The sequence below is a fragment of the Haplochromis burtoni genome, unplaced genomic scaffold (genome assembly GCF_018398535.1).
Source record: "Haplochromis burtoni strain Fernald_Lab_line unplaced genomic scaffold, NCSU_Asbu1 Contig_257, whole genome shotgun sequence".
NCBI lineage: Eukaryota > Metazoa > Chordata > Actinopteri > Cichliformes > Cichlidae > Haplochromis > Haplochromis burtoni.
In genome coordinates, this window is record NW_024582618.1 from 275182 (window position 1) to 301735 (window position 26554).

The following is a 26554-nucleotide window of genomic DNA, read 5'->3' on the forward strand; positions in this document are numbered from 1 at the left end:
GTTAAGCTGAATAGTTTCCTCCGTTGCCCGCTCTGCTGTTAAAGCTCCATAAGATATAGTCCTTGTTTATCTGATGTATTTCATTATTTTTTGTTTTATCACTGTGTGATTTATTGTGTTTTTGAACAGCTAAATTTAGCCCCATGCTTGTAAAAAGCACAATTCCTATTTAAAGACCTGTGCAAAAGACTCAAACCACCCCTTATTTCTTTATATTGTGCTATAGAAATAGGAAACAGGTGCAGGGATTTATTGAAGCATGTGCAAACATGCATGGAAACACACAGTATGTGAGGCAAAAACAGAGTTTGTACAATTCTAACAAACATGAACGGCAATAATTGGTGTGACTTTATTCTTCTACTTAGCCTGAACTCTCTGTCTAAGAGAGTTCAGGCTAAGTAGTCTTCAGGAATAGTTCTTCAAGCTTCTTGAAGAACATTTAAAGCTCTTCTTTGGATGTTTGCTGCCTTTTTTCTTCTGTTCTTTGTCAACACCATCCCACACTGCTTGTTGAGGTCCAAGCTCTGGGGAGGCCAATTCATGACTGGTAGTGTTTCACTGTGTGTTTACTGCATTGGCAGTGTGTTTGGGATCATTGTCATGCTAAAACATTATCAGAAGCTTTCCAGATTGTACTACATGATGGATCCAAATTTGATGGTGCTTTTCTGTGTTCATCAATTTGGACAAGATCTCCAACACCACTGACCGAAATGGAGCCCAAAACCATGATAGAGCTTCCACCATGTTGTACACACTCTATGTTGTACCTCTTTCCTGACCTCTGTACATATTTGAACCAAGTATTTCATATTTGGATTCACCACTCCATCTGTTGCTCCTCATTTTTAGTCTAGTTATTGTATAATCTGGCATTACATGATAACCTCAGCCTTTTGTCCCTGTTTCTCTTCCTTTGGCTTCTTCCTTTCAATGAGATCATTTCTCATTAGGCTTCAGTGAACAGTAGATGGATCAACTTAAGCACCAGATGCATCTGTCAGGTCCTGTGTCAAGTCTTTGCTGGATTTCTTCAGCAGTTTCCTAAAATTCTTAAGGACAAGCTGCACACCATGCCGGGATATGCCGAGTTTTCAGCTAATAGCTCTTTGGGAATCACATTACTGCGCCAAAACTACTATTTTATGTTATCATTGGCATTTTTCATAGATTTAACTACAGAAATTGAACAGAAGATGTGTTTTTGCAACAGGCTTCAAGTAACAAAGTGCCTTAAAGATACAATTTGTCCTATTCTCTGTTATGTGTAGGAGCTTTTATTATGCTTGAATGATTCATGGGTCAGTGTTAAGTGGCTTAACAGAAAAAAAACAAAACAAAGCAACAAAAAAAAAAAGATTTACTATGAAAACGGTCAGTTCCAAGAAAAACTCTGAAACTCCTTCAGAAGGCCTGGAGATGTTTGGATGTTCTTCTTTAGTCTGCCTCCTTGGAAGAAAAGTATAAAGAAATGAGGAGTGTCTCAAGACTTTTGCATATTACTGTGTAACCAAAAGGGGCAGATAGGCCTTGCACATTTTTTCACAAGGTTGTGAGGTGCTTTTGATGAAACTGAAGCAAACAAGTTTAAATATGTATAAACCTCAGGGTACTTTACCTCACCGGGCAACCTGAGAACTTGCCTCGATCTCGCAGCGTGGTGCTACACCGAGGACTGGAGTCAAACAGAATTTCATCTTTAACATAAATGCCCAATGGAATTGGACTACTGCAATCATTTCATATTTGTTTGTATTGTTTCCATGTTTGCTGTGACGTAGTCCAGGCTTTGTTCGTCCTGAGCTTTTTCTGTAAGAAAAGCCTCCCATCGTCTTTGTTGTCCATCTCTAAGAAGTTTTGCTGTGACCTTGTAAAGCGCTGCAACAGATTCCTCTGATTATCTGGGCCGGCAGCTGTAATAGGATGCATGGTGTCTCTTGTTATCTGATTATGGCTCTGAAGAATGTTTCAGAGCAGCATGCGCAGATAGAGGTTGGCATGTAAAAAGAAGCAAGTCAGTGAGGACAATGGATAATCACCAAAAGAGGAATCTTACTTTTCTCACCATTGGACTGATATTCATGCTGAGTGGCATAGAGTACGGTAAGTTCATATCGAACTGGATATCATTTCAGGGTTGTTTTTGGCATATTAATGCACACGTCTCAACCCTTCTCTGTTGTTCCTCTGTGGTGGCCTCAGCTGTCATTCTTCCTACAATATGGAGGTATCTACAGATTTTGGAGGCCCCACCTTACTTCCTGGGTCTCGGTCTGTCTGCCTTCAGCTTGAGTGCACTGGTCACGGGCCCGCTATTTGGCATCTGGTCAGATCGAAGCAAAACTACAAAGTCCATTGTCCTTTTCTCAAATGTTTTCGAGATTGTTGGTAAGTAGTCAAGCCACGAGACATCACATGACTAATTTAGACTCTGCGTCACGCTTCTGTATGAAGAGACTCTGTGGGTCATCTTTTACGCATTTATTTTCACCTCATGCAACACAGAGAATTCCTTATAGATGACCGAGCTTACAAAAAATCTGATATCAGGTCATTCCTTTCATCTGAATGCAATCTAAATTTCTCTTTGAACGTAGCCTCCGGGAGGAAGAAAGTCAAGTGAATAGTGAAAGAGGCGCAGAATTGATTTAAACCTGCTTTCTTTCTAATGGCCAGCAGAGGGTGGCTTCTGCAGTTGCAAAAAGAAGTCTGATTGTAGAAAAGTCAAAGAGGAAATCACCCTACTGGTCCCTTCCCAAAATATTGATTCTGTTCTGAGTCTCATTTAGAGTAAAAGACACAGCAAGGAAGTGCTTGCTAAATTGTGTTTGGCCATTTACTGCCATGTGATTGTCAGTCACACTTCATCACGTGTGGTTTCATAAAAAGAAAAAAAAAAGGCTTCAGTTATGTAGACCTATACTGGCTGGCAACCGCATGGCAACCACCCGCTGGGTTGTGTTGGTCAGTGTTTGCTGGAGGTTACTAGGTGAAATCAGTCACAAAGAGGGTACTGTACCAACAACGTCCTTGTGATTGCTTTTGTTGATAGCAGATTGCTGCAGTTGCCCCATAGTTTGCTGTTGTAAAACTAAAATAAGACTTGAAACAGAAGGTTCACATGTCTTCCATGCAAACTACTGGTGACACCGGCAATTTGCTAGAGACCAAAGCAACTGCAAGGAGGTTCATGGTAGCGCACGGTATACCTCCATACCGCTTTGTGACCAATTTCATGCTAGTGCGTGCCAACCTCTAGCAACCACTCTCCAAGCAGCCGTGGTTGGAGGGTTGCTAGGGAGTGACTGACTAGTTTCTAGGCCTGTGTATCTGGGCTATTAACAGTGGACCTTTAACCTCCTGCAGCCACTGGCTAATCTGTTAGTGGATGCACATGTTTCCATAGGGACCACGGTTACCAGATAGCCACTGACTAGTCTCTAGGCTTGTGTGACTGGTGCTAAAAGGGCACTTACAAAAATAGCCAGCTACAGGCTTCAGAATGAGAACGCTCTAGCTGCCTCTGCGATTCAAATTTTTATCTATAGGATGCACACAATGGATTATGGGAATTTCTAAAAGAACTATGAATTTGTTCTTTAAGCAAAGCATTATAGGGATGATGTGAGTCATTGTAAAGAAATTTATGTTGTCAACCAAACAACAAAATCACCTGAATGCTATTAGACTAACAGTATATTCTAAATAGTGGCTAAATATTAGTAAATACTAGCTAAAACCTAGCTACTATCAGCTAAAATCAACTAACTAAAACATTAGCAGTACCACATGATCGTCTATTATTGTTAATGTGCACTTTACTAGATACAGTGTTTTTCTATTGTCACCAAATGTGTTGGAATCAATGACTGTCGACCTTTTTAGTAAAAGAAATCTCTTTTTTATACAGTCATTGGTTGGCTAATGTTAGCATGCTAACATTAGCCAACTAGCCAAAGTATAGAATAGTATAGAAGTTAATGGAATTGTTACAGTGTGAAGCCAGTACTTTTTTGGAAACATTTAAACAAAGATCTTGCCTCAGATGAAGATGCATTTCACAACATTTTTTTATTTTTTTTATTTCCTCTCAGGTAACTTTATGTATTTCATTGGATACTCAAAGTGGCTTTTGTTATGCAGTCGGATTGTAGCAGGTGACAAATGCACACACATGCACGCATGCATTACGTAAAACGGTTAACACTCAATGCATGTAATATATCATAGTTTGATATGTTTGCCCTAAGGTGTCGGAGCAGGAGCTGGGTCCTCCATCTTTGGCTTTTTGACTCGGAGCACTCAGCCGGAGGAGCGAGCTGGAATATTTGCTGCCATCATGGCTGGTCGACAAGCCGGTCTTCTTGTCGGTCAGTTTCTACCCTTTCCACTTATCCACAGAGAAATAGGTGTTATTTCACCTCTCACCACCCCTTCTGCCCTGTGAGGAAATATCAGACAGCGGGATAGATTTGTGATCCTTTTTTTTCCCTTTTTTCTTTTTTGATGTTTCATTTAAACTGTGAGCAGAAAAAAAACATTCAATAAAATCACTAAGGAGCAGGCTACTGTTTCCACACATCTTCCATTTATCTCATCTTTAAAGCACTTCCTCCTGTCTCTACAGGGCCGGCGTTCAACCTGTTCCTGCGGCTGTGTGATTTCAAACTGGGGCCCTTTGTTGTGAACAAGTATACGTCTCCTGGGGTAACAGCATCCAGATAATCAGTAATCTAAGGTTCTGTGAAAGGCTCATGAATACAGAAATAACCTTCAGAAATAGTCGCTCTACATTCTGTGCTCACATATATATTTTTCCTCCTTTGTTCTCCTGTGAGTAAGAGGAATACAAAACACCTGCAGCGGTACTCGGTCCCGTAACAACCTGTATCGATCTGTTTCTATCTAAGTGTGCCTCAATAAAACACCTGTAGCGTGGATGAAGCTTAAATGAGACTTAACAAAGCTCTTATATGCCTGCTTCCATTTTTTTCCGCATAATATGACCCAGAATCCCTCTCTAGAGTTCACTCTGCCAGGCAGCGCTTCCATAGCTGAACCACTTTATCTCTCCTGAAAGCTTCCAGGGATTCTGGTCCTGTGAAAATATCTTTTTTTGTGTGTTTAAACTGTAAGATCTTTGAAGACATGTGGGTTTTTCCTCCATGCTGTCAGATCTTCATGTGCCTGTTGTGGGTGCTGCTCCAGTTTGTCGTCCTGGCTATGTACTGGGATGTACCACCCGTTAGCTGCGAGGGGGGAGCCACGATGATGGAGATGAAACAGGAGGAGGTAGAGGAAGAGGTGCCGCTGATGGGGTCTGACGAGGAGCCGGTGCACACCTACAGAGCCCTCAACTCCGACCAACTGGAGACCTCCACCTCGTCTGACATGCAACCCGTCCACAGAGCTTCGGACCCCTTCCGAAACTTCAGCGCCAGCAGAGGTGAGCCGGCAGGTTTGACTGCCTGTCTCGAGCAATTACAGTCAGCTTTCCTCTGCCCCATTTTGCAGCGTTCAGGTAGGAAGAGGTGTCACTGCCAATGCACATGTTTCATATCTGCTCTATTGATTTTGCTTGTATTTGCTCACTCAGTCTCGCACACACTTTCCATTCTCCAGGTCTCTCTGAGGAATTTTCTGCAGCATGTCAGATCAGATTCCCGGTGTATTGATTGGACTTGCGTGTACATGTCTGGTTTATGTCAGAGCATGTATATACATGATGTCAGGTGCACTATTGGATTAGTGTCATAGTACGTTTACATGGCGATTGCGATTGTTTGCCACTACTCAATATCCTTTCTGTACTTTCTTTGACTGTGTGTGTGTCTTGGGAGTGAGTGGGTTGAGTACTTACTCATTTGTCTTAACCATGTTGTGAGGACCTAAAGCTTTGATCGTAGATTTACGCACTCACATTCTGGGGATTTATTTTTCTTTTGGGGGACGTCGTTAAATTTAAGCTGCAGACGTGTTTAAAGCTTACGGTCGAGGTGAGTGTTGGGGTCAGAGTTGTGTTTAAGACTGAAGTAACTCTCCAGGAAATGCGAGTCGGTGTTGTGTCCTCTAAAGACACAACTGCGAGTGCGTGTGTTTGTGTGTATGTGCTGTATTGATTCTCTCACTCTTTGAAGACGTGGCAGAGGGAAGGATGGAAGACTTCCTTTTTTATTGACTGACTTGCTGTGGTTGACTTGTGGATGAAATGGAGACAGAATTGGTAATGTGGCCAACATTCCTCTTATTGATTCCTTTTTGTACGAAGAGAAGCTACAACACCAGAAACGCAGCAGGAGCGGAGGATGTTTTCTCTGGCACATGCAGTAGGAGTGTCTGTTAGCCCTTACAGCGTGTCTGGTATTCGCTCTCTTGAATTATTGATCTTTCTGACTTTTTGTGTATCAGTGGAGAAGCTTTGAAAATCGGGGCAGATCTTTCACTTTCTTTCATCAAATCTTGATTTTTCTGGTAGGTGTCGTGGAAAGAAAAAAGTACATAACAGCACCAGTAAAATCTCTGTGAATCTTTGCTTTTGGAACAAGGAAAACTACACAACTGCCTTTTTTAGTCCATGTACTTGTATTGTATCTGAACTGGATCAGATTTTACACATGCTTACACGGCACTGCGGGTTTGTAGCCTGCTCTGTTTCACGCTCTAGTTCTTCTCCCTTGAAAAGACTGAAACATTCAAAGATGTATTATCTGAAACATACTTAAGAGATATTTTGTAATCAAGAGTTAGATTCCACTTTCATACTGAGCAAAAAGTCCAGATGCAGGAGTGAATGTCTTCATTTGTTTAACATGTATAAAAATATAGAAATAAAAGAAATGCAGGTTTTACTCTGTGCTAGATCCTCTGCTAGTAAATGTCTTCCTGGATAACTAACAACAATGATATCAATGAAGTCAATATGTGGTTTAAAACAGTTCTAGGCTATATAGCTTCTTAGTTTTTCCAGTTAGATCAAGAAAGTATGATTAGTTTTAGGGTTGAATTTTGGGTTGATCTTTTCAGGTTGTACCCCTCCTCTCACGAGTGATGAAATGTTTAGAAGTAATGGTAAGCTAATTTTAATGCCATGCTAGCTAGTCTCTTTCCTAAGCTAAGCTATACAATGAATAAAACGGTGGAACTTGCTGTTTTGCTTTGTCTACTTGTGGCATCACCAGAAAACCATCTTTAGGTCAAAGCATTTTCCTCATAGATCTTTTTATTACTTATTTTCTGTGCAGCATCAAATGTAAAATGTATCAGCTGAGCAAGAGCATGTCTTTAAGGTCCAAAGGAAAAGCATCAAAGTGGCCACCTGGATTTTTTTAAAAAGTATAAATAAATCTTGGGCTAATTTGGATTGGCCGCTGAGCTGCTTTTATCCATAGATGGGATAAAAACTAGTTTCCGAGTCGTTTGCCGTTTGAATTGATGCTTTGATGTTTTTGCTGTCACCATTTTTTTTTTGGGGGGGGGGGGGGGGGGGGGTGTTTGAAGACAGAGTTGATGTTTGGATGAAGAATCAGGTTTTCAGCTCACTCTAGCAGGTTTGGTTACCAGTCTGCTTCCATAAACTTCATAGGATCAATGAACAGACAAACAAATCAGCTAATTAGTGTTAACAAAGATAATAATCAAATATTAGACTTTCACTCACCAAACCAGAAACACAAACTTCTGGGAGAGTTCGTACCACGCAGAAACACATCATATTAGCCAATTAAAATTGTCATAAAAGGCACCAACAGCACAAGCATGGAGGTAAGATCCAGCTCAGTGGCTTGAATTAGCAGAGGTGATACCTAGAAGACCCAAACTGCTTACAGTTGCTTGTGTCTGGATGCCTGTTGGTCAAATTGGCCGCGCCCCCAGCTTCTAGTATCCAGAGTCCTTAAAAAACCCCTCTCTGCTCAGAGATTTTGTAATATGTGAAAAAATGCACAAACTATTTTTCGTTCTTTAACGATGCTTTCTACTGTCTGGATATTTTAACATTAGGATTGACCTTCTTTTAGAGCAAGGCAATTTTCAGCTCCAGTGGTTGCCCTTTGCTTTAATACCAAAGACCTGGCAACCCTAGCAACCACTTTGTAACTTTTTTTGTCCATTATTAAGCATTTTTGATTCTAATAATCAGTCTGTAGACTCAGACTTTGGAATAAAAGCTGGGAAATCTTGGGGAAAAAAATCTGTCTCAGAACTTTCTGAGGTACAATAAATCATTTTAAAGCCACATCAGGTATTTACCTGCACACATACACATCCAGTGACATAAAATAATCAAACCATGTCAATAGCAGTGCAAACGCTGAACACAGAGAACTGAACTGTAGTGGATCACACAGTGTAATATCAAGCCGATTCTCCAGCCATCTGGCATCCAAATTTAGCAGCAAGCCCAGCTCGTTTTCCTCCTCTCCAAGCCCATAAGGAGGAATTTGTTCCAGGAAAAGCTGGTATCAAAATTTGGAATTTATTGAAAGCTTCCCCCCCCCTTTTTTCCTGTGTAATCATGTTTTGGATATAAGATAAATATCAGAATCCATACTTCTCTCCATCAAAAGAAATAGATATAGAGCGTCTTGGACGACATGATCAACACGACCAGGCGGCCAGGATTTGTCACGCCTCCTTCTATCTTACAACCGCTTTGAGATCGTCCAACTTTTCTTTTCTCTTAAAACTTCTTGATCTCGAATTAACTTGCCAGTTGAAACTTTCAATTTGAAGCTAGCAGTTGAAGATTTTTGGGGATTTTTCTCCCTGACTTCCCTATTTTATTTCTTCTGGTATCTCTCTCTCTGTCCTTCTCTGCGCAGAGTTCCTGAGAGAAGAGGTAGTTGTTGTCCTCACGGCTCAGTTCATCACTCTCTTCAATCAGACGGCGCTGGAGGTGAGAGCAGCGACCATCGAGATCCATCAGGCAGCGATTCCAAACATTTCACACTATGTCATACTGTTTACCATCCAGAGTGAATAACATGGAGTTTTCTAAGATCTAAACTTTTGGGAAAATAATCAGTTAAATGCTGAAGCACATAATCAGCCTCTGTGTAAAGATCCATTCTCACCTCTCATTAAACTGACCTAACTGGATACTCTGGTTACCTTTCTTTACCTCTGAATGGACCGCTTTGCCTAAATGACTGGTGTCTTTCTAAAAATTCACAGACCATGGTGACCCCTCTTACGCAGCGCCACTTCAACTTTGGTGAGCTGGGCAACAGCCTCATGTACAGCCTGTGCGGGGTGGAGGTCATCCTGGGCTTCTTCTTTGTACGCTGGCTGAGCAGGAAGGTGGCGGACCGCGCCGTGCTGGCAGCGGGCCTGGTCATCTGCTGCACCGCCTGTATCTGGTGCCTCATCTTCCTCTGCAACCCCCGAGGTGCTAACCTGCCTGTGAAAAACCACACCCACAGACACACACACACACACAAATGCAGGCACACACAGACACAAAAATGCCTCTTTTTCTGAGCCAAATCCTTTCTGTGCCACCAGTGTCGGTGTGTAGAGCACAGCAGAGCCATATTGGGTTACACACTGGCTGAACTGAGTGTGCTCTGTAAATGATATCATTCAGCAGGATACCATAGAGGCAAACCGGATCCTGTATGTTAATGTTGGCCTGCGTCTGTTGCAGCTCGTCACGTTTATCGCTCTGATTACAAGTGACAGGTGCTGGAGCTGGGTAGTGCCTGAGTACATATAAAAGGATTAGAGTAATCAAATTTAGCAAAAATGCTATTTGTTAAAGCGTGGCTGTCATTTGTTTGCCATTTGTTAACCGTTGTGGTTAAAGCAACCGAACAAAGACATAAAACCCGAAAGAAAGACACCTAAAGAAAAACTATTTTATCCTTTGGGGCCACCGAGAGGCATGTTTGATTGGTGAAACTGTAATTTGATCGTAAAATGATAGACTTTCAGCTCATGCAAGAACTTCCAACAATTAGAGTCGGCACAAATTCATACAGGCATGTGCATGATGCAAAGCAGCAGAGAACAAAAATCGAGTGGTTGCCAGCTTGGCAGGGGTTTCGTTTTTCGGATTGAGCCGTCTCTAGTGTTGCCAGCCCATTTGTGGGAGAAACTTAAAAACTGACGGACGGACGAGCTGGGCAACCGAAGCATGATCTGCCACACTCTTTGAATGATCATGACTCCACATGAGAAATAAGAAGCTTCAGAACTGTCATATTTATTGGCCACTAGGTCTATCAAATATAGGTATGCGAGGGTTTATGTTGGATTGCGCTAAAGGTAATTGCTGAATTATGTATTCCATTTACTCTGTGATAAACTACTTTAATTTAGCGATCCTGTGATATCATCTTCCCACCCCTGCCAGGTGGTTATGGATGGGAGCTGTCGGCCTTCATCATCGGAGTGTTTCTGCAGCTGCTGGGGCTTCCCTTTGTGGCCGTGTCTCAGGTGTCTCTCTTCTCCAAAGTCACTGCTGAGAAAACACAAGGTTGGCTCATATTACCTTGGCACCGTGTGCTGGCTCAACACATTAAAACAACAGATTGTTGCTCAGCGCATGTGATGCATAGGAAAAAAAAAATTACACGTAGCGAACTTTAAAGCCATATTGTTATGTTTATATCTGAAATAAATAACCTAATATTTTGTGATCCCTCACCAAAAGGATTCAGCCAAGGTGTCAGACGCTCAGTTGGGGGCCTGGCCACAATCTTGGGTCCCTTGTGGGCTGGAGGATTGACTAATAATTTGTACATAATGTTGGGCATGATGCTGGCACTACTTCTTATGATCACAGTAAGTAGAACAAGGCGCTCAGTAATAGTGTAGTGTTACACAGACTGGCTATGTGGCTGTGTTCTGTCAGGTGTTTAGCTTAGCTTGGCTTAGCATGTAATCTATTATGTGGTACTAACACATATCTACTATCACTGATAAACCAACGGGATAAGACATGCCATATACAGTTATTTAACCGATACAAAAGAGAAACTGGAAAGTTTTGTGTTGTTCAAATTTTTATTCTTTATAGAGTGCTAAGCTAAGCTAAGCTATAGCTTGTAGCGTTTACGTCATAGATCCAGACCTGAAATTCCTCCAGAAGTAGTGATGTAGCTGCTGCAGGACAGCGATTTAACTGCAAAATGACATAAGCGTTCAGCAAGCTTGCTTAAATAGAGAATTAATTTTGTTTTGCAATCACTTGAGTCAAGTCCCCTGTTGCAAGGAGACCTATTGCAGACAGGTTGCACTCTTTGGTGCAGAATAATTGATTGATTGCAGTGAGCTGGCAACCTCTACAAGGTATCTGAGAGTGATTGCAGTCAGTCTGAGGGGGACCATGATCATCCACCTGTGCAGTTGCCTTAGTATTAAAAGTGCGCGCCACAAACTTTTCTGTTCAGCTCAATTCTTTTTATATAGCACCAAATCACAACAACAGTTGCCTCCATGCACTTTTTATCCGGTTGTTCAGTCTGACGTCACTAGCCGTGTCTGGGTCTAAACTCCGCTGCAGGTCCATATATCAAACATCACTATGGCATTACTGAGAGTTGAAAAACTGTCTAAAGTCTTTCATCTTTAATAAAATGATCAGCGTTCTGCTCTACCAGGTGTAACAATTGAGTTTAACATCCAGGCATCCATGAAAACGGAATTTATGACATTTAACGGAGTTAGAAGTTAGCAGGGAGTTAGCTCGCTAGCTTCTATCTAAATACAATATAGCATGTCCTGACTGCGGGGTTTTGGAAACAAATTAAAACGTACAGCTCTGTTATCACTTCCAGCATAAATGAAGACAGAAAACTAAACAGCAGTGACGTTTGTAGGGTTACTGAAGTTTGGCTAGCTGGTATATAATGATGTGCTACGTGACCGCTAGCGACACAGCTATGTTAGCATAATATAAACAAGCTAACTTTTTTTTCCACTCGATAAAAGTTAACGTGAGTGTTCTCGGTGGTCAGGAACAAATGTAATCGCATGGCAGGATGCTGTAAAAGGACCAAACTTCAGCCAGGAGAACAACTGAGATAATCCATCCACAATACGAGGTTAGTCATTCATATACTGCTGCATGGGCTGGGCTGTAGTTACATCCTAAGGTTTTAAAAACTGAGCTTAAATAAATGATTAGCGGTAATAAAAGCCGAGGGAGGTCAGCAGTGATCACTGACTGTTTTAGGAGCTTTTTGAGATCAAATAGAAGAAAATACAAAACATTAAACATGTTAACAACACAAAAGCCAAATTAAACGCAGACTACTTTAGACCCGGAAGTAGGATTCGTCGCGTCATCACTGAACAACCGGATTGTAAGGCTAAGACCTATGTCTGTGAAGGTTCTCAGTCATCCAGGTCATCATAGTCTAAGGAGGTTTAAAAGAAAAGCGTCTGGACTTCTTTAGGTTTCTTGAAGACGTTTCATCTCTCCTCTGAGAAGCTTCTTCAGTTCTAAGAGCAATTGGTGGACAGTCCCAGATTTTAAGCCCTAAGTAAAGGTCCTAAAATAATACATAGAATACAGAAAAAAAAAAAATCCAACAATCAGATGACCCCTTATGAGCAAGTGCTTTGGTCACAGTGGGAAGGAAAAATTCCCTTTTAACAGGAAGAAACCTCTGGCAGAAACGGGCTTAGTGAAGGGTGGCCATCTGCCACGACCGATTGAGGGTGAGAGGGGAGAAAGACAAAACACAACAAACAACATCAGTGCATAAACCCTGCAATCACCAATTTTTCCTAGTTGCAAGAAGGTTGTTGCTCAATTTTTGCTATAGTGCGACTGAACCAAAAATGTTCCTTTTAGTTTTCCCTAGATTATATATATACTCCATAATCTGTTAAAAGCTCAAAATAGGGTTTAAAATGCCTTTCTCCCCTTTAAACTTATATTTAATACAGCCATCTGTGCTTTGGATTATCCCATAGTTCATTTCGTGATTGTCTGGGTAGTGCACGTGTCTCTCTAATATAGTCTTGGTCATTAGGCAGACTGACTGTGTATGGCTTTAAGAAAATCGCCTTCTGCTAAAGGATAGCTTACTTTAGCTTCACATAGCGTTAAGACTGAAAACAGACGCTACAAACTAGCAGGTGGGAAAGCTCACTGGAATATAACATGTTACATTCTACTGTTGTTTTAAAAAAAGGAATTTGGTGATTAAATTCCAAATTGTTCTTTTGAATTTCTGTTTATTCTGCATGCTAAACTAAGTTAAGCTGTGTGGTTAGCTGTAGCTTCACATTTAGCATAGACACGAGTGTGGCTTCAGACTGATCATTTAACGCTTACAAAATCTTTAATGGTTATTTTAATTTTAATGTCAGCAGAGAGAAAGAGCTCCGTTTTCTGTCCTTCATCTACCTTCCCTGTTTGAAACTAGCCGAAGCTACTGCTTAAAAAAATTTTTTTTCACTAATCCAGTGTGAAAAACAGTAGCCACAGGCTGTTCTAGCCAGTAAAATCTTTAACTCAGCATGTCTTTGATAGCCTCTACTTATTACTTGGTTCTCTCTATTCTCCAAAGCCATATCACACTGTACATTTTCACAGGTTATGACAGCGCTGTCCTACGACCGCCTGACTGAGCCGCGAGCGGTGCAGAGTGCACAGAGCTCTGACAGCGGAGGATAGAGCTGCAGTCCTTGTGAAGAGCAGGAGAGGCTAAAGACGGACAGAGGGAGCGCCCTTCACCTCTGAGAGAATCAATACAGGTTTACTGCAGAAGGAATTGTATGAATGTGGAATAAAAAATGTTCAAAACACATGCTGGACCTCAGAAGCTGCTGTAAAGGTGATCACACTCTTTCACGGTTAAATAACACTGTTCGTTTCTAAGCTGTGCTATCAGATTCAATTATAATTGACCTTAGGTGCATATTTACTATCAGACTGTTAATTATATTTTACACAAGGGGGCACCATTGCTCTCATATTGAATATTCAGAGGCATAAATGAAGATGAAAGCCATTATTTTTAAACCAAACTATTTTTATTCCCCCGGTGTTTGTTGGAAAAAAATAAATAAATGAGAGAAAGAAGCAGGTTTTTCCGAGTGACCTTTGTAGCAAAGCTTTGTTTCTTGTCTTTCTTCCTTTGGGAAAAAAAAAGAGAGACGGAGAACAGATGACACAATGAGTCCAGAAGTGGAGTTGTCAACATCTGAGAAGCTCCATGTCAGTGCTGCTGATAGAAGAAAGTCAGACAGAGTGAAGATTTTCAGATTTGTTGTTTTGTTCCCTTCTAATGCTGGAATAAACTAAGTACTTGAATGTAACACAAACAAAAATGCAAAGCTTTGAATGAAAGTAAACCAAGCTTGTTTTGATCTGATCCTCTACGCCGGCTTGGCATTCGAGGAGCTCTGAATTAAAACCAAATTTAAAAAGGACTTACTTAATTAGTCGGCTCTATCTTCTTACTAAGGGGGGATTTAAAGTTTAATTGCCTGTGTTCATAATTCAAAACATGACTAGGTGTGAGTAGTGTACAGTCAGCTGTTCTTGCCTATAGCCTCCTCTAGGATGTGCTGCGTGCTACATATCTGCACTACGAGACGAGAATGCAACATCAAGGCATTGTAGATTCCCTTTGTAGCAATGAACATGGGTTTGGCCAATCTCTCTGTTTTTGCATAATTGCAGATAAGGCTCAGTAACCTTTCCAGTTTTCTTCACTCAGCATGTGATGTTTGGTTTTTCTAGAGGCTTTCTGCCTGAAATGGAAATTCTAATCTCTGGGACTCAAGGACATAATATATATAAGTACTTTCATGGCCTGATCAGCGCATTCAGGTACTTGACATTTTAAGGGAGATAAGAGGGAGCGTAGAATCAGGTCAATCCTGAATTTACTCTCCTTTTTTCCAGCATGATTCCTGCTATCCTGTGGGTTGAAAGAAATTCCTATACTGCAACATAAATATAAACAAAAGACATTTAAATCTGTTAAATATCTGCGGTTTAATAAACTTAAATTAGTCGAATGTGCTCTTGCTGATTTCAGAAGTCTAAGCTAGCTTAGTGTGGTCTTTACCACCTTTGTAACAGGTAAACATTTCCATGGTGTCGTCATCGCATCACCAGGCGACAAGTTCTTTTGTCTTTCTGGGGCAACAAGCAGGAGAAACATTGACATCTTTTTTATTTAAGTGCTTTTTTTTCCAGCATCTGTGCCTTTATGTGATAGCATCAGAGCCGAGCTGACCAATAACAAGCAATACAGACATGCATCCACTCAACCCAAGGACATGTGAATAATGAACAGTCCTGCTTTTAAGACCGTCTGGACCGGCGCAGTCAACTATCTTCCACCTCAGCCTCTGCGGCAGCGTATAGAGGCAGAAGCACACAAAGGACATAAATAGAAAAGTCAGAGGCCTTGGGCTTTTATGTTAAATATACCAAAGGTGGGCACAGACGCACAAGTTCTCAAAATTTAACAGCTTCCACGGAACAACTGTTTGATGCGGGAGCAAACAATTATTTTTGTGAACTATGGATGAGAGTTTGTTGCTATGGAGATGGGATTTTTTATTTTTTTTGTGAGTGGGATAGAAAGAGGCCAAAAGATGAAGTAATGTTGTGTAATTGGAGAGCGGAAACCCTGGCTATTCTGGTTGTGGAACAGATGAAGGTGCCGTGGAGCTTTAGTGGATGCATCTGCATGTTGTAGTACCACATAACTATAAATGACTCAGTCTGCTTTCTGTGTACAAACTGTTTTCATGCCATGTCGAGGAACAATCAGTCTGCTGTGTGCGGTTATTTTAGCTATCGTGTAAAAATATCTTGCTGGATGTAGCCATTACTCCGGGTTATTATGTTACTGCTGCTCTGTGGTGAACCGAGCTGTGAACAGTGAAATAACTACAGTTTAATGTGTTAAACTCAGTCTGAACCAATCATGCCAGGTCTTTGTGGTTTTACTGTCATGACATTTTTCTCATGAATAAAAAGCTAAAAAAAAGTTTTCAATATACACCAGATCTCAATGAGGAAAAAAATATGTTGGATATCTGGACTGATACAAACTGGATAATGTGTTAGGAGTGACAGGACCCTACAGAGGGCTGAATTCAAAGATCCCTGAAAATCAAAGTGGAAAAACAATGCAGCAGGCTTGTCCATTTGACAGAAAACTAATTTGCAGCAACTTAAAATGGTACTTGGTAGTTTGTATGGTCCCTGCATACTTGTATGCATGGCTGATAGCGTCGGGGATGCTCTTAATGAGACAACAGATGGTGTCCTCGGGGATCTCCTCCCAGATCTGGACCAGGGCATCAATGAGCTCCTGGGCTGTCTGAGGAGCAACTTTGTGGTGTTGGACCAAAACAAAACGTCCCGGAGGTGTTTTGGTGGATTTAGGTCAGGCGAGTGTGGGGTCCAGGAACTGCCGCATACTCTCCCCACATGAGGCCGGGAATTGTCATGCACTAGGACCCACTGCACCAGTGTAGGGTCTGACAACAAGCACAAGGATTTCATCCAGATACCTAATGGCAGTCAGGGTGCTGTTGCCTAGTCTATAGAGGGCAGTGCAGCACTCCATGGATAAGCATCCACAGACCATCATCAACCCACCACCAAACTCTCATCTGTGAAAAGTACAGGGCACCAGTGATGGACCTGCCAATTCTGTAGGGAGCACAGGTCCACCAGAGGACGTCGGGGTCTCATGCCACCCTCGTGAAGCCCATTTTTCATATTGTTTGGTCAGACACATTCACACAATTGGCCTGATGGAGGTCATTCTGTAGGGCTCTACTTCTGGCAGTGCTCATCCTGTCCATCCTTGGACAAAGGAACAGATACTGATCCTGCTGTTGGATTACGGACCTTCTACGGCCCTGTCCAGCTCTCCTAGAGTAACTGCCTGTCCCCTTGAATCGCTTCCATGATCTTGAGACTGTGCTGGGAGACTCGGCAAACCTTCTGCCAATGTCACATATTGATGTGCCACCCTGGAGGAGGTGGAGGTGGACTCCTGAGGTGGACAACAGGAGGTGGACTACCTGTGCAACCTCTGTAGGGTCAGGTATCGCCTCGTGCTACCAGCAATGACACTGATCTTAGCCAAATGCTAAAATAATGTAAATCCAGTCAGATAAAATGTCCGTGGCCTCCAGCTGTAAAAGCATTCCTGTTTTGTGGATTGTCTCATTGTTACCCCTCTAGTGCCACAGTTGTTAATTTCATTAATACCAAAGTAGCTAAAACTGATTAACAATCCCCTCTGCTACTTAACTGACCCCATCAATAACCCACAGGTTAAAGTGACTTGATAATGTGTAGCATAATGACATCACCCTTTGGTTTTGAAGGCTGGTGGGGAGCAGCGGGTCTGACTGTGTAACCACACACTCATTGGATAACGACGGTTTCATATCACTGATAAGGTTCCAGTTTGAAACATTGTGCGACCACAAGTAACAAAATAGATTTAATTTTATAATTCAATATAATTCATATTGAGTTAGTGAGACCATAACTCAGCAGGAAAGTGTTTACAGAGGCCTTTTCACATGTAGCTGTTTTCCAGTTGTACATAGTGCAACTCGCCGTGCTTTGACTCAACTCTACTGGGTTTCTCTCTTTTTCCATTACAATTGAGTGCCACCTAATGTGCATCGGGTTGCTATAACAACGCGGCCGAAAACCCTGTGAGGTCATATCTATGTGACACGAACACAATACTAAAACGGAGGATGTCGAGGCGATGGTATATCTAAGTATGGCTTTTTGTCAGGCTCTGAGACCAGGGTGCTGATTTTTGTGTTGCCATTGTCTCGTTGCCATTTCACTCATTGAGTGACGGCAGTGACTTGCCAGTCGGTGGCATGCTGTCTGTTGGTGTCATACCGGCTGAACTGGTACTAAAAATTTTAGGGGTGCAGGTACTACCACCTAATCAAAAACCCTACAAACTTAGTCAGATAGAGCCGAACCGAGCTGAATAAGTACTGGTGGAAAGGGGCTACTAGGCTAACCACAGCTATCGCCATCTGGTGGCCTTGAGATAGAAAGCAGATTTAAGTCACTTCAGAATCGGCTTCATATTTTCAGCGCAGAAGCTAAATCCATCTTTTTTCATCGTCCATGCTCCAAAACTAACTTCACAGCAAAAATAAACAGGTTTTTAATTTTTCTATAGCTTACTTATTTACTTACTGCAATAACCTGTTTGTGATGTTGGTTCTTTCTGTACTAGTTTGTAAAGATATCCTCCTGGGAATAATATTCACTGCTGTGTGGTAATGTTTTATTTTCACATTACTTCAGCAGGTATCTGTATATGATGCACACACGGAGTCTATGGAACAAGCTTGGTAACTATCCTTACTGGAGTTCGATGTTAGCTTAGCATACTTGGTTACTTCTGATAGCATGGATGATCAAGCTAGAGTCTGGGGGTTTAAGGATGTCTATATTTAATATACAGTCTGTGGATTTCATGGATTGAAAAGTGCCAGCTTCGGGCAGTATAGTAATGTGAAACCACAGAGTGAAGACAGAATATGTAATTACATGCATTACATGAACTGTATCTTCTATCACCTTTCTAATGCACACATTTCCATATGCAAGAATGTAAATTTTGTGGTGTTTTTGTATTATAATTTATTTGGTTTGGGGTGCTTTTTTAATTAACACATTAGTCAACATAAGATGACTTTTTTTCCTCCTCCCCATAGAAATTTAAATGCAACAGAGATTTGATCAAATGCATCCACTCCACTTTTATCAAGGGAAAAATGTACAAACGGCTGTTTTTAGCATTGACCGGCTTTGAAGCCAAATTGACACTGTCATCTGACAAAGATAAAGGTACTCGGTCCCAAAGCAAAGAAAAAAACCAAACACCTGCACCCGCATTCGAATGGAGATGATCTGTAACAATTATGTTAGCAGCAACAGGAAGGCAAAGAGTGTCTCTCCTCTTCCTGATGGTATTACGGCTCTACTGAAGATGGTCATTAATAGGTCGCAGATGATAAATGAGTTATTAGCTACGGAGGTGGGGGGAGGGGGGAGAAATCAGGCCAGATATATTCATTCCACGACTTTCTTTCTTTCTTTCTTTTTCCTTTTCTGGTTGCCATCCATATTTTTGTGCGGAAAGATTTGTCCTCGCAAATCATTTATTAAGAGGTTTAATTATACAGGAATGTATATATCCAGGATGTGATTCTGTTTCCTCGGAGGAGACTATCCATCAAAAAAATCTTTTAAATAGATGTCGGCGGTTGGTCTCCTGCCAGCTTGGCCGAAGATTTACAGTTTCACACACATTATTGTTACCGGCTTAAAAATCTAACTTCTGGATGTCATTGCCAGGGTGTGGCTCCTGTCCAATAATATGTGTGTGTGTCTCTGTCCCCCCCCAACACACACACACACACACACCCATACACACAGGACTAAAGGAGGGACATTTCTGGACCAATTATGCAAAGGTTTTCTTTATCTAATTCTCTGTGTGTGCAGGCATAATTAGATGAGAGCTTGAATCTACACCTTATAGCAATATCGAGATGGGCGACTAATGAGCTGACAGGGGAGTGGGAGAGGGGACATCGTGTGCTTGTGGCTCAGTATCGATGAATACAAATCACAATTCCTCATGTCTTTTTTCTCATAAGCAGCTTTAGACTCCAAAACAGGACTAGCTGGCGGGAAGGCAAATGATTTGATTTATTAGAGGCTACAGTCACTCAGGTAGCCCTCCCTACTCTGACACACACACAAACACACACACCCCGCCGCCCACACCCTTCCTCCGTCGCTGTTTTTTGTGTATTATGTACGGCTGGCATCGCCTCAGATACATTGAATCAATTGCCTCCACCCACACCAAGCATCCACCCCCAAACTCATATGTGAGCGTCAGTGAAATGAATGCCTTTGGGACATATGCGAGCTCTGACTTTTTAAGGCAGGCTCATTGATTGGGGACCATTGTAAGAGGAATGGAAATATATTCCGATAATTATCAAGCTCATTTATTTATGTGGCTTGCTTATGAGCCCCGTGTTTTGTGAGGAGACAGATTCTTTTTCCTTTTTTTTTCCTCCTTCCTTCCTCTTTTCATCTGAGGAGCAGCATCAGACAGCCTCAGAGCTGACAGTAAATTTGCTCATCAACCAGTTTCGTTCCAGTGCGAGGTAAAAAATTATCCAATACTTCACGGTCTAGCCCTTTGAAGGTGGCGTTACTCAGCGGCGTGCTGTGGAGCCTAAAAATGTAATAGTGTCCAAACTAGAGATGCAAGCATGAAGAGATGATGAGAACCGGGGGGGGGGGCGTGATAGGGGCTCGCACGGAGAGTCACCATATCAAGTAAACAAGGCATCCTCGTGCGTCGCCCCTCGCCTTTATCCTCTCCTGTGGCCGCGCACAGCCCGGTCATGCTCAAGCGCTAAGGTCAAGGTTTACGCGCGCGGACCTGTGGGAGTTCATTGATCGCATCAGCAGCATTTGTGGAGAATATTATGAAATGATGAGAACTTCATAGGAGGTCAGCGGAGGATCAATATTAAATCCTATCTCATTTATAATCCCGCTGAGGAGAGGCGCTCCGCGGGGCTTAGCTGCTTAAAGAAGACAGCGCTGACAATTTACTTTAATGTTCGTATGAATAAATGTAATGACACACAAATGCTTGGAGACGAGATGTTTTCATTGTCTGTTTGGCAGCCACTTTAATACTGTGTCAGTGTCAACAAATGCTCTATAAATACACTGACGAGGCTGGAGAGGCTTGACCGGAAAGCGCGCGCGCATGCACACACACACACACACGTGCATGATCAAGGATGTATTGACGAAAGAGGCAATATGAAATTAAAATCAAATCATCAAATGTTTGTTGCATCTCCTGGCAGATTGATGCTGCGTTCTCAGCTATTTTTAAGGAGATTTGCCTTCTCTTATCTGGCATCTCCCACCCTCTCGCACACAGCATCTTAAGATCGGGGATTAAACGTATCACTTAGAGGATTAACCCTTATCTCCCCGAGTTAGGAACCTGGCTGCTGATGGATGTAAAACTTGATGAGGGCCCCGCTTCACTGCAGTTGATTTTGAGACAAATTTAAACGGGCAGCTGCAGAGAGACTGCAAAACTTTTTTCTTCTTCTCCCACTCTCTCAAATTTTAAGGAATGTAACCTTTGATTCTGTATCTTCCTGAGCCAATTAAGCTGTGAGATTTGTTTGAAGTTGCTGATTGAAAGGAGAACTCGCCGGTTTTTCGGGCCCAAACGGTGAAGGAAGACCACAGGGGTCCGGGTTCCCAGAGCCTGCATGTGTAATCCAGTCTAACATGCATGCAAATCTCATCTGTGCCCGCACACAATGGCCTGTCTGTGTGGAGGAGGGAGGCAGGGAAGGAGAATCACGAAACGGAGAGGAAAAGCTGAAAGTGTGTCCTCCGTGCCGGAGCATATGCCACGACAGGTCTTAGGAGACGGAGAGCAGACAAACTAAGGTTCGCAGACTAGTAGGAGTCTTTGATCGAGGTTGATATTTAAACATCTGCATAATTAATCCAATATCTGCAGAGCTCTCCGAGGAGAGAGAAAAAACGCAGCATCGCCCGTGGAAAAAAAAAGAAACAGAGAGAGAACATTGTAAATTCTTGGCACTGCTCTGAGTACAGTTCTTCTTCTTTCAGTGTAAAAACACAAGTTGGCAACCCGTATCTCAGGGGAAATTAAAAAATCTTTGTCTTATCCAGCCAATTAAATGAAATACACTTTTTTTTTGTACGTGGCTTGAGCTGGCCCCCGAAATCTATTTTAGACCGTGTTGTGGTTATACGCCTGCTATGCTATGCAGCTTGCCGCAGATGAGGCTGGAAACAAGGGCTATGGGGGTGAGAGGTATGAAGCTTTTTCTCTTTTTTTCCCAGTGGCACAGACTGAGAGAACTTACTTTCCATCTGTCTCGATCATATAGATTTATAGGATTAGGCCAAATGCTGTTTTAGTCCTCAGCAGAGGCTCAAGCCTTTCATGTGAAACATTGGATTAGATAGTCAGGGGAGCCCTTTGTTTCTGTGTGTCGTCTCCAAGCTTCCAATGGCTCCTGTCTCTGGCATCTTATTGTCGTGGCTGGGCCTGCTTCTGTATGCGCGGCACGCCTTAGAACTTTATTACATTTCGATAACTTTATATATGTGTGTCTTTATCCTCCCGAGCCATAGCACCTCTGCTCTATTGAGACCTCAGTGGGCAGACCATAGCTCAGCAGGGGGCCTTCACTCCAATTTGCTATCGTTTGTCACCATTTGTTCATCCTGACAAACAAAACGTTGGCCCTCTGTCCCCTCCCGTTTGGCCCTGGCACACATGGGATCAGCTGCTCCCCTCTTCTCATGACTCCATTGTAGCGGTATCCCTTTTGTATCCCGCCGAGTAATTCCCGCTCGGCGATGCTAGCTAGCTGGGCGCGCACATGCGCTGGAAATAGTTCCCCCCGTCTAATTACCTCATTTCGTCTGGCATTAATATTGTAGCATGTTGCCGCTGCATTATTGATGGTGTGTTTGTCTCGGTGTATGAGACGTTAATTAAAAGATAAACTGGAAGCCGTGCCTGTGTGACAGTTTCTTTATCCCAGAGGTAGCAGAATTTCACCCCGTCTATTCTTCTTTTTTGGGGGAGATCCGTTCAGCTTCTGTCTCGCAGCCTTAACTTCATTGTATACTTACATGTCTCTATTACAGGCCATTAGACTTCAAGGTAGCGGTATAATGCACTTCAAGGCCAGTCTAATGATGAATTCCTGCTGGAAATGTGAATGCAGTTGAGATGTTCGAGGCAGATATGAGCTTTGGGCCTATCAGGCTCGGCTAATGCTGATTTCCGAGCATCGTATCACTTTCTAGCATCTCCGCTGAGGTGAAGCAGACTAACTAAAACATGTTAAATTGCTCCCCGGCTCCATAAAAACACAGGAAGGTCAGGCAGTTAAAGAGCTTTCTGGGGCTTCCTGGGAGAGTTAAGCCTCTCTTTGGATTGCTGGCAAATGGACAAGCAATAAACTTTAGGTGACTTCACGGTGTTAACAGCGAGGACCGACTCCAGTCTCGGGGATTTGGTTTCACTTTCCCCTCCCTTTCTCAATCTCTCCCTCCCTCCTCCTCCTTTCTGCTCTCTGATGTTCTGTGCCACCAGGTTTTAGCTGCGAGCTGTGAGATGAACCGACAGATGACCGTACCATTAGGCTGGAGTGGCTGGCTGGTTCTTCGGGCAATGAGGCCACAGCGACAAATAAGTTGGCAGAGATTTAGACAAGAGGCTCCTTGGCACAGAAGCTCAGGCTGCTTCCTTTCTGGCCCCCAAACGAGGGACGAAGAACAGATGTCGGCTTTAAAGCCACCGAGTTTCTCTCGAGCTGCAAATTTTGTCTTGTTTGAAGTGAACCCCGAGGCACGTCTCATTTTCAGCCCTCGCACCAAATCATATGCATACCTTTATTCACATCTTGAAGACCCTCATTACGTGAAATGAAGAGTGTCAGATATGGAAGAAGCTATTAAGGAATAGCAGCGAGCCCAGTGGTTTGTTGTAATTGGAGACACTCGCGCTGAGATGAGCTTTATATTACCAACGGCAGAGTAAACACACTGACCTTGCTGTTTTCATGTTTGTGGGCCTTGAGAACGTTTTTTTATTCTTCTTTTTTTTTTTTTTTTAGCTCTGCTTATGATTCATAGAAAAGGAATGGTGAGGCATAAATTCAGTCTCAGAAAAGAATGCAGATACTCTGGCCTTTGCCCACAAACCCGATCAGTAAAAGGATGCATGTGCAGAAACCTCAGGAAGCTCTGAGATTATTAAAAATATTTTCTAATTGTCATTAAATCCCTTCCAAAATAGGAAAACCAACAGAGAATTGTGCCTCCTTGCAAGTACTGTATGCATAGCAGTAGCCTGATATTACTTATTCCTCTGTGTCATAACTTAATTGTTGTTCAAAAACTATTAAAACACACCAGTGAGCCATGCTGTTGCACTGGGACGCGTTTTCCTTCATTATAACCGCCACGAACCCTTTGTTTATTTTAAGTCGGTCCCACATATGCTGCTGTAAATACTCACTAGGGCATTAAATCTAAAGGAAGGAATCTCTGAACGTGTGTGTTCGGGTGATATGATTTACTTCAGCCTTGGCAGGTATATTGCTGGAGGCCACAGTAAGTGCAGTGTCGAGTTTTAAGTCATTTGGGTGGGCTGTTCTCAAATTTAGGCTAAAAGTTGGGTTTTGAGTACACCCAAAGTATCTTTACACAATCTGGCTTCACTTTCCCTGACATCAGCCATCAGATGAAGCCGTCGCACGAAGGTGGTTATAAACTCAACAGGTTAATCCAGGGTTTATCAGTCTAGCTGCAGCACGTTCACATGAAAAGGGTTGGCACTGGCAGCATGTGACCAATCACAAACATGGATAAGTGTGCTGGCAGCCGAGCGGCTGATTTTACTAAAGGAGATAATATGAGGAAAATATGAAGAGCTTAAACACATGACACATACTGACAAAGTGAAAGTGTTAGTGTTCAAAGAGCTATATGAATGTTTGTGCTTTGGTCAGTAACACTGGACAAGACCTACTACACTAATAAGGTTTTTTTTGAAACCAGGAAGGAAAGCCAGCAAAAACGCTGACTGTGCATGTAAGTGTCTGAGGATCAATGCTCTGTCGTCACAGCATTTGAAATGTGCATTTGATAGAGCTTTCTTGTCATTTCTTTAAGTCGTCTTCAGGAATAGTTCTCGAAGCTCTTCTTTGGATGTTTCTGCCTTTTGTTCTGTTCTCTGTCAACATGATCCCACACTGCTTCAGCAATGTTGTGCTCTGGTTCTGTGGAGGAGAAGGCATGATTGATACGCACTGGCAGTGTGTTTGGGGTCATCTTCATGCTGAAAAATGAAGCCACCGTGGATCATATGCTTTCCACATGGTTCTACATATTAGATCAGATTCAGACTGTATGTTTCTGTGTTTGTAATTAGATCAATAACAAATCCAACATCTACCGCCACCATAAAAATGAGTAAAAAAGCAGCCAATTTGCAAAGAAAAACTCTGAAAGAACTATTTTTGCAAAATTAGAAGAAAGTCTGGCTCTCCGGAAATATTATATAAAGAATAGAGGAACAGCTCAAGATTTTTGCACAGTACAATATATTAAAGCTTAGAAAAAAACTGCAGTGAAATGATTAGTGTCAAAGAATCGATATTTCTTCTTGATACATTGGAAATAGAAAACTCTAGATCCTGTTGCTATCTGTGCACAGACACAGGAATCTTCCAGGACTGGTGATGTTATTTTCTGGACAGCTGACTGATCTCTAATCTGGAACACAACCTGCTGCCAAGAAGGTTAAACCTGGAGCTTAAGTTACCATGGCGATGTACCCTGGTAAGAGGTGAACACTGAAAACCCAGGGTTAATCCCAAAGATACTCAGATAAGTCGTGTTTTTTTAAGAAATCTTTAAATAAAAAACAATGTAACTCTTTTCTCTGCTCAGTCTCAAAGGAGGTCGACTGCTGTGGTGGCGGGAGGCTGAGGTGAACGACTTCAGTCCCTCGTTCCTGTCGCCTTTGCTTCTCGTGGGAGCTGCAAACTTGCAATTAGTTGTTCCACAGAGCCACTGCACTAATACAAGTTAATCCACAGGTGAAAAGTTACTCATTAAAAGTGGCCTCTTCAAATAAAACCCTGTAAAGTTCAGCGCTCAGCCGCTTTAGCAAATTTCTGACCTTCTCTTAGCTTTTATTGTAGCACACTGGCAGCTACGTGTCTGCAGGCGCGCTAGGGGCACCGTTAGGTTGTAATTAGACGGTGCTTTGAGCTAAATGCTAAAAACAGTAAGAAGAACGCTAACATGCTGCAGGTATCATGTTTTCCAGCTTCACCAGCTTGGTTTAGTGTGCTACCGTGTTAGCATTTGTTAATTAATGCTAAGCACAAACCGCTGAATGCTATTACATTTGCAGGTCATAAACTAAAGGACATGTTGGACTAAAGTAATGAGTATCAGCTGCCTTGTCCTTGAATAATTTCAACACAACGGTGTTAGGGCACAATACAACATTCATCAGGGGATATTTTCTAGTAATAAAAACTATTTGTTAAACTTAAGATCCGTTCAAGCATCTAGGCCCTCGAGATGATTATTTATCACTGTAAAATCAATTATTTCATATAAATCTTCCACTTTGATCACTAGATTATTAGTTTAAGTGACTGCAGTGAATTCTCCCCACAAAATTTATTTTAATTGGAAGCAACACACTGATAGTTTTGTTCCCTTTCAGCTGATTTACACTGTGGATAATTTTATTGGTGTTCATACTCTCCCAAAGGTATCCTTGTCCCTCTTTCACAGGGAGGTTATAGGTCACGCTCAGTATTTTGACTCAACTTGTAAAAAGAAAAATGTTCCGTGTCTTTTCTGATCACCTTTCCTTGACTTGAGGTCAGTAAAAAATCTGAATGTTTAAGAACTTTGAATGCCGTGGCTGTCTTTCTCCGAGGATCC

At 42.1% G+C, this 26554-nt stretch overlaps 1 protein-coding gene across 1 annotated transcript; it reads left to right on the forward strand.

Moving 5' to 3' along the window:
- The first annotated feature begins 610 nt into the window (after window positions 1–610).
- mfsd8l2 (major facilitator superfamily domain containing 8-like 2) lies at window positions 611–13763 on the forward strand. Its single transcript, XM_005939060.2, has 11 exons — window positions 611–2106; window positions 2206–2391; window positions 4098–4160; window positions 4254–4373; window positions 4631–4710; window positions 5179–5449; window positions 8823–8896; window positions 9175–9388; window positions 10355–10477; window positions 10655–10785; window positions 13550–13763. Exons 1-11 carry the CDS (start codon window positions 2031–2033, stop codon window positions 13628–13630), a joined length of 1419 nt encoding a protein of 472 aa, XP_005939122.1. The 5' UTR covers window positions 611–2030; the 3' UTR covers window positions 13631–13763.
- Window positions 13764–26554: the final 12791 nt, after the last annotated feature.

Coding starts and splice junctions, on each gene's coding strand:
- mfsd8l2 (XM_005939060.2), top strand. CDS start 2,031: ATGGATAATCACCAAAAGAGGAATCTTACTTTTCTCACCATTGGACTG. Junction 4,374..4,630: donor ACAAGCCGGTCTTCTTGTCG/GTCAGTTTCTAC, acceptor CTGTCTCTACAG/GGCCGGCGTTCAACCTGTTC. Junction 9,389..10,354: donor CTTCCTCTGCAACCCCCGAG/GTGCTAACCTGC, acceptor CACCCCTGCCAG/GTGGTTATGGATGGGAGCTG.